Below are 12,177 nucleotides of genomic sequence, written 5' to 3' on the forward strand. Positions count from 1 at the left end.
CCTGGACCTCATGCCCCGCACTCCATCTAGACAGCCATTTCTATCCATTTAGATAAAGTACCACAGAAGGGTAGAGAAGAAGGTCCATGTTGTTGAGATATGACATAAGACATTGACCTCAGCCTCCTCGCCTCCCTTTTAGCCCTCTCCAAGGCTGATCTCTAACCTTGGTCAAGCAGCTGAGGTGGTTCTTTTCAGGCCAGCTGCAATGGATATGAATGAGTGTCCTCCCTCTGGAGTTCCAGATCTATGGTCAGAGGACCTTGGAAGTGGGACTCCAAATAACCCCATAGTTCCCTGAGCAATGTTGGGGACTCGTAGGATTGTCCCCTAAATTGATAACGTGCATAGGCAACCCAAATCTACTCATCCTTATCAGAGTAACTAACATCCTTACAAAGTAACTAACTTTGCTCAGGAGGTTTGGCTCTCAAGTATGAATGGAGGCAAACCTAGCCATGCTTCCTAAACTAATACATGAGCTACAACACAATTATCTTTTGGTGTGCAATGCAGTTCTCCAACATTTTTTTCTATATTAGGATATGGTGTTCAAAAGACATGTTTTAGGATACGGCTGTGGAACGTGCGATCCTTCAGATACTGTACTGAAAGGACAGCCTCAGCCAGCACAGACAATGGTGAGGCATGATGTGGAGGGAGACATGTTCTCTACCCCTATATTAGAAGCCCCTGCAAAAATCATTGTGAGGGAAAATTACCTTAAAAATGTGCACTCATTTTTATACAGACCTTTAAAAAGCCAGGTGCAAACTGAAGCAGAAACAGGACAGAATTAACTTACTTTCACACAAAGGCCAACATTATAGGAAGTGGAACAGATGAATTCATCCATCCTTACTCCCAAGTAAGTTCACTTATTAAGAAATGCAGATCTGGATCTGCTGTCTTTGTTTCTTGCCAACCCAACAGTTCTGTTAGAAACAAAAACAGAAATCCCAGAATTTCTCTGCTAAGCAAACAAGAATTTTTCCTTCAGGATAACAGCTCTGAATCAACATCAACCAAAATCTAAGATATTCTTGAATGAGTGTGCACAGGCCCAAATACTATTAACAGAAGGAGTGTCAGAGGGAGGTACCGTCTCGCTCAACAAGAAACAAGCTGGGATTTTCTTTTCTTTCTTAAGATTCCAACCTTTTTCCATGAGCAAAAAAGATAGCCTTACAGGCAGAATTTCAAGTGCAGTTTACAATTAGTCCTGCTTTTGGGATGTACACTCGCACACACACACGAGTCACATTGTGGGTTCTTGTGAACCCCACTAGAAAATGCCTGAGGCAAGAAAAACATCAAGTCTGGGCCCAGTCCAAATTCTTTGCCACTTCCACCAATTTTATCCTTATGAGAACGTTGAGAAGTAGGTTAGTAACCAGGGCCAAGGCCAGGCTATGTCTGAGTGAGGACTGGAATGCCCTGACTCTAGCAGAAGGCATGGCACATGTGTGCCCCTCTGAATGTTGCTAGACTACAACTCCTATCCTCACCCCTGGCTTTGTGGATTAAGGCTGATGGAAGCTGCAGTTCACCAACATCTGTAGAACTACGTATTTCCCACACCTGTTTTGCATCGCGCCCGTTCCACAGCTGTGCAGCAAGCTCACTGGACTACAGCACAAACAGAAGAGGCAACTACACACCTCAGAGCACACAGTCACCTCGTATGTGCATGAGGAGCACACAGAGATGTGACACAACCCGGCGGCACACGCATGCGTCCCGCACACACGGATGTGCTGCAGCTATGCAGAAACAAACCATAAGGAAACACATTTCGTTTTTATTTTAGGAAACAGCCTGGCCTTTCTAAGATCTTTCTGAAGGTGCAAACCAAAGCCAGCCAGCTCATAACCCACACACATGTGCAATAACACCGCTTGCTGTGCACCCAGGGCAAGAGGGAGGGAGGGAAGCCCACTTCTTTTGCCAGGGGGAAAGGAAGGATAATGGTGACTTAGAAAGTGCTCCAGACAAGCTGTCAGGTTGAATTCAGAGAACTGGAGTCTAGTGCTGGGACAGCATTGGCCTGCCGTGATCCCCTGTGAGTAGAGTTTCCTGCTTGCTCCAGCTCAGAGACAACGGATCTTTGTTTCCAGAGAGTTTCTTTTTCTCCACCCGCCCCCCACTTCTTCTTTTTTTCTTTTTTCTTGTTGGTGAAAACACACATGGCTGCCTGCGAAGAGGGTCAGGGAGAAAGCAGACACAACACTAACTCCGGAATTTCAAAGGAAAACATTTAAAAATGAAAAAAGAAATCAGTGTAAGAGAAAGCTACTGTCTATCCTAGAATCAGAAACCCCTGCTTTGGACCACAAAATCATAATAAAAACCAGCCCCAAAACACAGTATGTGTGTGTGGCTTTTGGTTGCAAAAGTGCTAAAATGGATTGAGGTCATTTTTTCATGAAATGAAGAAAAAATCATGCAAAATTTATGCACAGAGAGAGAGTGGGGAGTTGAAATGTAGGGAAAAACCCACAATGGTTTGTTTTTAACCAGATAGGATGGCCTGTTGTATTAATACACATAGATTGTAAAAATCATCTTATTGTGGATTTCTCCTTGCTTACGGAAAATGTCTTTAATGTGGCCTGTTTCCAAAGGTAACACTATTTCCCTTTTCTGCTTCTGAGAATGAAACCTGAGAAATCAGGGCCAAAACAGACGTTACTTTGTAATTTTCCATTTTTACTCAAGAGTAGAACCCACCCTACCCCCAATGCAAATCAGGCCCTAGCATGGGACTTTAGGGGACTCAGGACTTTTATGCCTACTCTCAAGTAAAGCTTTTAGAAGACTGAGCTACTGGATGGAGATATATGTCTACTCTGGCCGTCAGTGCAAGGGCTGAGGGAATAGATGCAGACACACAGAAAGAATTTCAGCTTGCCAGCTGACATTTCTGGACTGCCTGAAGCCCTCCATGGTTTCTCAGCCTCAGTTTTCAAACTGTACCTCCATGGTCCTCAAAGGGATTATTGGGAGAAAAAATCAGAGATCAGGATCACACAATTTTGTATAATCCCTTCCCTCTTTGGGGTGATACAGGGGAAGGTATGTATGCAGTGTTATGGACATCAATAATTATTTTCAGAAATTTCATAATATCACAGCATGTCCCACATTTTCCTTTCCTTGTCTTTGTTAGTCCCTCATTTTCTTTACACTAAGCTTTCCCAGGGGTAGAAATCTTATTTTAAAATATCCGAACTACTTTTATATACATTTTAATTAATATTGTTTCATACTACATTAACACTTCCTTCCCTGCTCCTTTTCTCTACAAGGCAGTTCACAAGTTACATCTTTTCCAACTGCTGTCACGGCTGGCATTCTTGGCAACCACATTCGTACACTGTCTAAGTCACATGTGTTGCACACATGAAGAACCTCCAGTATTAAGTGGTGGCACCTCAGTTAGGGATGCTTCCTCCCCGTGGCTTTGATGTAGCCTTTTCTGCCCAAATGGTTTCTTTTCAGTATCTTTTAATTTAAAATTGTGCTCTCTGGAATCCAGTGAATTTTTAAATCTGCTGCATAGATTTGGTAATGTCATGTATTTTTTGCTTTGCTGCTGAAACTTCCAGGCTGATATTTTTGTGTGTGTTGCAATCTGCTGTGGTTATTGTTCTGATTGTTTATAGCCTGCCCAGAGAACATTGTTATCGTTTTCAGTGTGGATATATTGTTCAATTAATATACATGTATCCAAAGATGAACTGGACAGTTTGCGTTGAATAAACATGGGCTGATTTAGTACTTAAAAAGTCAGACAAAGAACCCACAAAATATATTACATGCAAATACAGATGCAAAGATTTGAAAGGCATTCCTTATGGAACAGAGGAAGTTGCAATTGGGATTAAGAGTACAATCCTATGGATGGCTAATCCTAAACAAGCCCCACTGAAATCATGGGATTTACTTCCAAGGAAATGTGTTTATAAACCATTTTCTTATTGAAATTGCAGGGTCAGTTTCATGAATTTGTACTTGAATCTTTGTTACTCGCCAGCCCCCGGACTTTGTGAGAGAAGGGCACATGCTCCTCCAGTAAAAGCAAAATGGGATTTCAAAATTGCCTGAAATTGTTCCTGCTTGACCATCAAAAGCCACCCTCACTTGAATCTGGTGGAACTTCTCAGGCCTAACGTGAAGTGGTCCATCTAGAAACTGGACAGCCCTCTGAGTGGGATGGTGTAACTTGGTGCCCTGCCACAGCAGGGGGTTGGACCTGGTGGTCTTCATGGGCCCTTCCAACTCTACTGTTCTATGATTCTCTGATTCTATTTTTGGTCATATCAACTACACTGAGTTTTGCATTACTATTCTGAACTCCAGATTCTGTTTGCAACACAAGGAATGTTATAGGCTGCTACTTGCAGACTGCTAGATGATCTGTCTTCCTTGTCCATGAACAAGCATTTGTGGAGTATCTCATTTTTCCTTATGGGCCTTGAATGGCTGTAATATCATCACTGAGCTGCCAAGTCATGGAAATGGAAACAGATTCTTCTCCATTAAAACGAAATAAGCAGATAGGTCCAGATCATTCAACTTAGAGAGAAGAGGAGCCTCAATTCATTTACAAGAAAAATTTTCCTTGGCCAGGAAAGCTGGATGATTCTCATTAGAACAATTTAGGTCTCCAAGGCAGCTGAAGATAATTTGTACTAAGGACACAAAATGCCACACGTTCTAAAGCTTAGGATGCTTGCTAATGTGGAATCTCTGCCAATGTCCAAAGGAGGCTGGGCTTGATCCCAAAGGAACCTACCACATGAACCACCAGACAGACCGATGTGAAGGCAGTCTGAGACTACCTCAGCATGTTCCTGAGGAATCCCAGTTGCACAGGATACCATTATAGGCTATGTGTTGCTTAGTGGTTTGGTTGCCAAGAGTGAATGCTGCTTAATGGCCAGCCAGGACCAGCTATGAATGCAGAACATGCCTATCTGGAGGAAGTTTCTTCAGACTATGGATGCATGCTGGCTTTGCAGTCATTCCTGCTCCCCCTTTATGGTCTGCATAAATATTTATTTATTGCCAGACCCTGGAACAGAGGTATCTTTTGTGATTCCTTGGCCTTTGGACTCTGCTGTGCAACCCCATCTTTTTCCTTCTGTATACATAAGCTCACCACATTGTCCCTCTGATAACATGGCCTCTAGCCCACAAAAGCTTCTGTTCTGCCAAGTGGATTAGTTAGTCAAAAGCAAGAATAGTCTGTACTTATATAAGCAGCCACACGTGAGGAAATCTGATTCAGTCTGATTCAATCCATTTGTGAAAATGTGGGATCCATTTGCTAAGCTGTGGAAGTCCTGATTTCAAGAACCAACAGCCAAGCTTGATATTGGTTTAATTATACATTCTTCCGGTTTTAATTTAATAAACTATGTTGATGGTGGTGAGATAGAACACTATCCTGTATCAGTTCCCAAACAGCTTCTTGGATCTGTAACAGTATTTATTTTTATTTATTTATTCAAAACATTCCTATACCGTCCCATCACTGACATCTCAGGACAGTTTAGGACAGAGTAATACAATACAATAAAAATAGAAAAAAGAGTTAAAAAGTCCCCCGCCCAACTCAGGCATCACCTATTTCTTGCACTCTTAGCACTTTCTGCAGGAAATTCATTGCATTGCCCACAGTCCTTTTTATCAGAGGTGGAGACCTGGGGAAAGCTTTCCTGAACATTAATAGTGTGTGGAACTAGGCAACAGCAACATGTAGCCTTTTCTCTACGAATACCCAACAATATTTGCTTTTGTTCATGCATACAGCACCCCGAGTGGCAGAAGTTACAATAAATGAAAAACAAAAAAACAGAAGTGTCCCTGTTACAGCCTGAGCACTTGCTCGCTCACTCGCTCCTTCTGCTCTGCTCCCTCTGTTTAGAGTGGTAGCACCTGTCTGGGTCCAGAAAAGAAGGCGGCCGAGATTTATGGGTGTGTGCCTGCTGCCCACGGACAGAGGGTCGATGTTTGTGTGTTGGCTTTGTTCAAGCAATCTTTCGTTATGTTTTAAATAGATAACCATTCAGCTGGAGATGGGAGCCAGGCGGGAGCGCCACGAGCTTTGTCGCTACCTTGCAAACTTGTTTTCCTCTTCGGATGGCTGGGGCTGCTCCGAGGGATGAGAGCTGGGGAGGCAGAGGGTTCAAGTGGCTGACTACTTCGCAGACAAAAGGAGCACCTGCAGAGTTCAGTATTAATCCTCTGTACATTGGCTGTGGTGAGGGGGGTGTTTCTATCTGTCTCTAAGGCAGATGGCTGAGGTTAAACATGCAGCAGGGGAATCAGATAACATCCTCTACTGAGGCCGAAACTACACAGTACAGGAAATGCAAAGATGCCACCCAAACCTGCATCCTCATGTCGAGCTCTCACGCTTCCCTGCAGTGCATACACTCACTTTCCTGTGAAGTTTTAGCATCGCATCGTACGTTTGTTCGCCCTCGTTAGAAGCCTCCAGTGATGCGGAATAGAAAACCCTAACGGAGCTGTGATGTTTAAGTGTGTTCCTATAGACAGACTGCATTTAGATGGTACACTGGAGAAACATGTCCCATGTGCCCCCCACTTTCCCTGCTGTGGTTGCAAGGAGGTCATGTTCTTCTGACAAACCACAGTTCAGCATATTATCTGACCCATAACTGTGGTTAGTGTTGTTAACCATCATTTGTTTGCATAAGCCAGTTTCGTAGACCAGGGTCCGACACAGGTTTATTTCAAACAAACTGTTGTTACGATTGACCCCACCTTGTCACTTTCAGACAACACAACAAACTAGGGTTAATCTGGAGGCAAGTGCTTCCAAATCACTGTGCCAAAGGCAAAAGGAAAAGTGAGTGATCCCAAATCACTCTGTGATTCATTCTCCTTCTGTTAAACTATGATTTACTGTCACAGGATGGGGGAACTTGTGCATAATAAATAAATAAATAAATATGCAGATTTTGTTTCTGGAGGTATCTCCTTTGACGCCCACAGGGCTCACAGTCACTCTGGAGTCCTGTGTAAAATCAGAGTTTATAGACTGAATACTTGTAAATAAACAAACCTGAATTTTTGGCATGAGAGCAGCCCCATATCCCACAAAAGGCAGCTTTCTGTATTTCTGCTGTAAGTTGATCCTGAAAGTCCCATTGCTCAGATAGAAAAGAAGGCAAAATTATTTTTTTATTATTGTATAAAGAACGTGTAAATAAATTTAAGAGTTGAAGGACCTTTGCACTGTATGCCTTAAAGGACACACAGCAAAAATAACATCACTGGCAGCAGTTCTCCCTCAGCATTCAGTTGTACAGGTTGATTGTGCAGTTTGCCTTTTCTGTAACATGTGAAAGCAGCTCCCTAAACAGATTTCGATACTGGAAAAACAGGTTGCTGCTTTGCCATCTATATCATCCTTCCTCTACATTAGGAGGAATTGTTAAAGTAGCAACTTAGCATCACAGCCACATCCTGAGCTAAATTAAATTGTGGGACAGGCTGCTTAGCTTCACACCCACCCCTTGATGACCACTGCTGTGGCAATTTGAATTGAGAAACATCCAGAGAAATACATAAACATAGTGAGTCAGAAGGGGTTTCCTGGGTCATCTAGTCTGACCCCCAGCTCCAGTCAGCTTTGTTTCTGTAATGACCCTCAACCATGTGACACCCCATCACAAATCCATATGTGACTATAAAAACTCCCTCTTCTCCAGGCTGAAAAGACCCAGCTCCCTCAATCTAGTCTCATATGTCACCACCCCTCATCCAATAGTAGGGATAGAACTGGGGACCTCTTCCTTGAAACCTACAACCCAGTAAGTTAAATATTAAAGTACAGCAAAAGCTTCCCAGAGGAGATCACATGCGACTTTTCATCCATACTCTGTGCAAAGTCAGTAAGAGAGGCCATTGCTCAGATCGCTGACTTGTTCCATGGTGGTGCTTAGGCTTTTCATACAAAAGATCACAGGTTTAGTCCTTCCTATTGCCCATTAAAAGAATCAGGTAACAGGTGTTGGGAAATACAAAGTCCCTGGAGAAACACTGCAATTTTGTAGGAAAACAGTTTGTTTCCAGCAATTTGAACAAGAATAAATAAATAAATAAATAAATAAATAAATAAATAAATAAATAAATAAATGTAGGATAAATGTTATTCATACTATCCCTCTCAAGCCCTGGTCTAGGCTGGCTTAAGATGGAAATATGATGGGGTCTTCTACCATCATTCAGTAAGCCTATCGTCTTCAACTTAGATTTCCTACAGTAGATGCATGTCCTTGTTTCAAGGCAACCATGGGTGTTTCTATATGTACACGTGTTAGAAACATTCTTGCAACTTCACCTTACCAAAGAGATGGTTTTTCTCTCCCTCCACCTATTCTGCAATTTCCTAAAGTCAATTTTAGCTTACAGTATACCTTCAAGGTTGGCAAAAGTTAAACTGAAACAGACTCGGCTTGCATTTTCCCCCTGAATGTGGGGAGGCTTTGGCCTATAAAGCCAGGGGGAAGCTGGGATTTAGATTAAGTGATTGCTAGGGGAAATGGAATCAGCTGCTGCAGGATGTGGGAATCAGGCAATATGATGAGACATGACTATTTGCAGAATTGATTTTATATATAAGATGTGTGCATCATGACGAAGCTAACAGCCACAACAGCATGAGTTAGTGGAAGTCCAGATGCCCCCTGGCAGGGCAGGGCAGGGCAGGGCAGGGCAGAATGCTATATGCTTGGAGAGAAGTGATACAGGAGCATACGTGGCTGAACTGCACCGATTCCTCTAAGCAAGCCCAAGACATGACTTCCAGGGTGCCAAAAAGGCAGATGTCACATGAACTTTCCTTGTGACATAGTGGATTGCAAAACCCATCATCTCCAGCCAGTATGCCCACAAAGCTGGACTAATGGGAACAGTAGTTGATTAAGAAAGTGGCTTTAAGTGATCTACAGCACATTTAGCATGGTGCAATCCTACTGGACAGTAATTCCCAGTGATTCCAATGGGATCTATTCACTTCTGAGAAGGGAGCACTGTGCATGCATTTCTAGCAACCAATCTATTCTAGCAACCAATCTATGGAGAATAACCATACTCCACTGTATGTATCTCGGAACAAGATTATGTGCGACAGCAGACATGGCAGGGCCACTGAAAAGAGGCCTCTCCATTTCCACATAATAGAAAGCTCTCCAGATTTGTGTGTCTGCCTGATCAAATGGGCCTTTGGACTGCTCCAGCACAGTCCACATTTATTTATTTATTTATTTCCTGCCTTTTTCCTACAAAGGGCTCAAGGCAGCTTACATCTCCTCCTCCATCTTAGCCCCACAACAACAACCCTGTGAGGTAGGTTGGGCTGAGAGTCTGTGACTGGCCCAAAGTCACCCCTTCATTGGCTCCATGGCTGAGTGGGGACTAGAACCCAGATCGCCTGAGTCCCAGTCCCATGCTCTTAACCACTATGCCACACTGGCTGTTCTTATATCTATTTTTTCTCCAGAATTAATGTCATTTCTCTTAACTGTTATGTAAGTGAACACACTTGGGATGTGTTACAGAGTAACATATGCATGTCCACACACAAACACACATGAAGTCAAGTCTCTGTCCTAACAACATTCTTGACAATGGGATGAAAATGAAAGGATGGCATTGGAAGGGAAAGGGATCAAGACCACAAAACAAAAGCAATGGAAGTGTTCAGATTTCATTATAGGGAAGGTGTCTAAAGGGTCAAGACAAAGCCTATGCAATGACAGGACTTTTAAAGAATTTCAGACAAAGCATTGTTTCCCATAGTGCAAAGGAAAAGTGCAGCACAGATTGTATCAAAATCTGATTGGATATCATACTGAATTGTAAGTATACTCTACAATGTTAGGAACTCTACCTGTCGCATCAATCAGTCGATATCCTTCCTAGCCTCTGCAATGTCCACATCTTTAAAGTTTTATCTGTTCATCAGCATCTTTTCTCAAAATACTGTTTTTATTAAAATCTTCATTCCTAAGACAAGTGCAGAAGGGCTGGCACAGGCTTTTTGAGGTCAGCACATCTATTAAAGTCTAGATCAGCCTTCCTTAATCTGGAGCTCTCCAGACATTTTGGAGTACAGCTCCCATCACTCCCGGCCATGCTAGTGACAGTTGATGGGTGTACAATCCAGAACTCCTGGAGAGTACCAGCTGGGTGAAGGCTGTTCCAGAGGAAAAAGAGTGACACATGTCTGGAAGGAAAGTATGATAGACGAATATGATTTGTCTTACTACTTCCTCTAATTTAGTGCCCATTATGAGCTAAGTACCATCCCAAATTTGGTAGTCATTATGTGTGTGGCTGGTGGTCATTACATCTAGCTGTCTGGTGAACTGGCTGTCTAGAAAAGCCATTGCTTTTATCCCCTTTGCTTAGCTTTGATATGGTATGGTGTAGATTTGGTGAAGGAAGGAAGAAGCAATGGACAGGACGGGACGCTTGCTACCATTATGGTGATCCTGTGTGAGAACGTAAGACCAGCCCTGCTGGATCAGACCAGGGGCCCATCTAGCCCAGCATTCTGTTCTCGGTGGCCAACTGAGTGCCCACAGGAGACCTGCAGGCAGGGCATGAGTGCCACGGCACCCCATTTCCCTGCTGCTGGGGCCCCCAGGCATGCTTAGAGCAGAACGCAATGAGCAAAGCGAGGAGCCATGGAGGATCTCCTCCATGCAGTGGACAGTCTTCTGTGTGAAGTCCAAATCTGGTCCAGAACTAAAAGGACAGCAAGACGTAAGAGTAGGGGCCATGGAGCTCTCCAACAGCTCAAGCAACTGGAAAGCAGTTGGGCCACTGGGCAAGGGAGCACTAATTCTTCATGTGCTTGGTGCCTTTTGCATCCAAGCCACCTGGCAAATGATGCACAGGACATGTAAAGATCCGGAGGGGAAAGCTCACCTTCTTTGGTATTGAGTCGCGAGGATGGCTCCATGTGGGCTTGCGTATTGTAAGACAACAGTGAGCTACCTGGGAGGAAAAAGAAGAAGTTGTTTAACTCCATGCAAAAAGAGAGAGAGAAAAGTGCATTTTGCAATGGGAAGAGGAAAGGGTATTGGGAAGTGGGGACGGGTAGTTAATTTTGCAATTAAGTAGCCATTATCAAATTGCAGATACTTGGATGGGAGCTGCTGGACTGCAGGCCAAGAAAGAAAGGATTTCTGATGAGACATGGGGAGTGGGAGAGGGTGGGGAGGAAACCCCCTTTGCAGGTGGCATTATGCATCTCAAAGGCACGAGCAATACTGTGACAGACTAAAGCCTGGGGCTGCCTTGCATTTTGGGGCAAATTTCTATGACTAGAGGCCAGGATAGCCAGCCAAATATCCTGCTTTGCAAAGGACACTCCTTTGAAGAGACACCAGAGCACAGTTATACTACGTGAAAGTACCCTTTATGTTAAGAGCCATAACACCAAGGACTTTGCAAGTGTCCACCCACATTTAGTGCTTGCATAGCAGACTGATGAACCGCACTGTAATTCTTTTTCATGTATAATTATTTCTAAGTTTACACCTATGCATATTCATTTGCATGCATAACTGTATATTGCAACAATTAAGCAAATTGATACCTGATGCTCCTCCTTTTTGGGGATGCATTTCCTTTCTTTCGGTAACATGCAAGTGCTGATCCTACTGACCAGTAAAATGACATCCAGGTAGGTAATCAAAACTGAAAAGCTGTTAAATGTGGAACATAAACCACTTAGAGTAGAGGGGTTGGCCCACCTAAAGTCCTCAGCTTGCTCTAGGGAGTTTCCTGGCATTTGTGGCTCCTTCCCCTGGCCCAGCTCCTTTTCCCTGATGCTTTCCTGAGTGGTGTTTTCCTGATTTTTTACAGAGGTTCCTTCCTGTCCTCAGTTCCAAATTGTTGCTGTCAGTAACAGCATTAATCTAAGTGGGCTGCCATGTTTGGCTCCCTCCTACCAATTTGCCTTCAAGCTCCATTCACCACTGGAAGACAGCTCACACCCTAAGTCTTCTCTCTCTCCCGTTCCTCACTCTCACTCAAAGAGTTTCTGCACTCCAGCCTTAAAGGGATCAACTAATCTGCATAGATTTGAATATGAATATAAGAACCATTTTAAAAGCAAAGAAAAAAAAA

At 43.4% G+C, this 12,177-nt stretch overlaps 1 protein-coding gene across 6 annotated transcripts in view; it reads right to left on the bottom strand.

The window, feature by feature from the left end:
* Positions 1-12,177, bottom strand: part of FLI1 (Fli-1 proto-oncogene, ETS transcription factor) — a 115,540-nt gene that overhangs the window by 7,508 nt on the left and 95,855 nt on the right. For 5 of the 6 annotated variants that reach the window (XM_044439676.1, XM_044439675.1, XM_044439680.1 and 2 more), the window contains one exon: positions 10,972-11,040. The exons of the other annotated variant lie outside the window; for it this stretch is intronic. In XM_044439676.1, coding sequence (XP_044295611.1) covers positions 10,972-11,040 — 69 coding nt within the window. The remainder of the gene's footprint in view (positions 1-10,971; positions 11,041-12,177) is intronic. 6 annotated transcript variants of the gene reach the window in all.

The sequence above is a fragment of the Varanus komodoensis genome, unplaced genomic scaffold (genome assembly GCF_004798865.1).
Source record: "Varanus komodoensis strain SLA01 unplaced genomic scaffold, ASM479886v1 scaffold35, whole genome shotgun sequence".
NCBI lineage: Eukaryota > Metazoa > Chordata > Lepidosauria > Squamata > Varanidae > Varanus > Varanus komodoensis.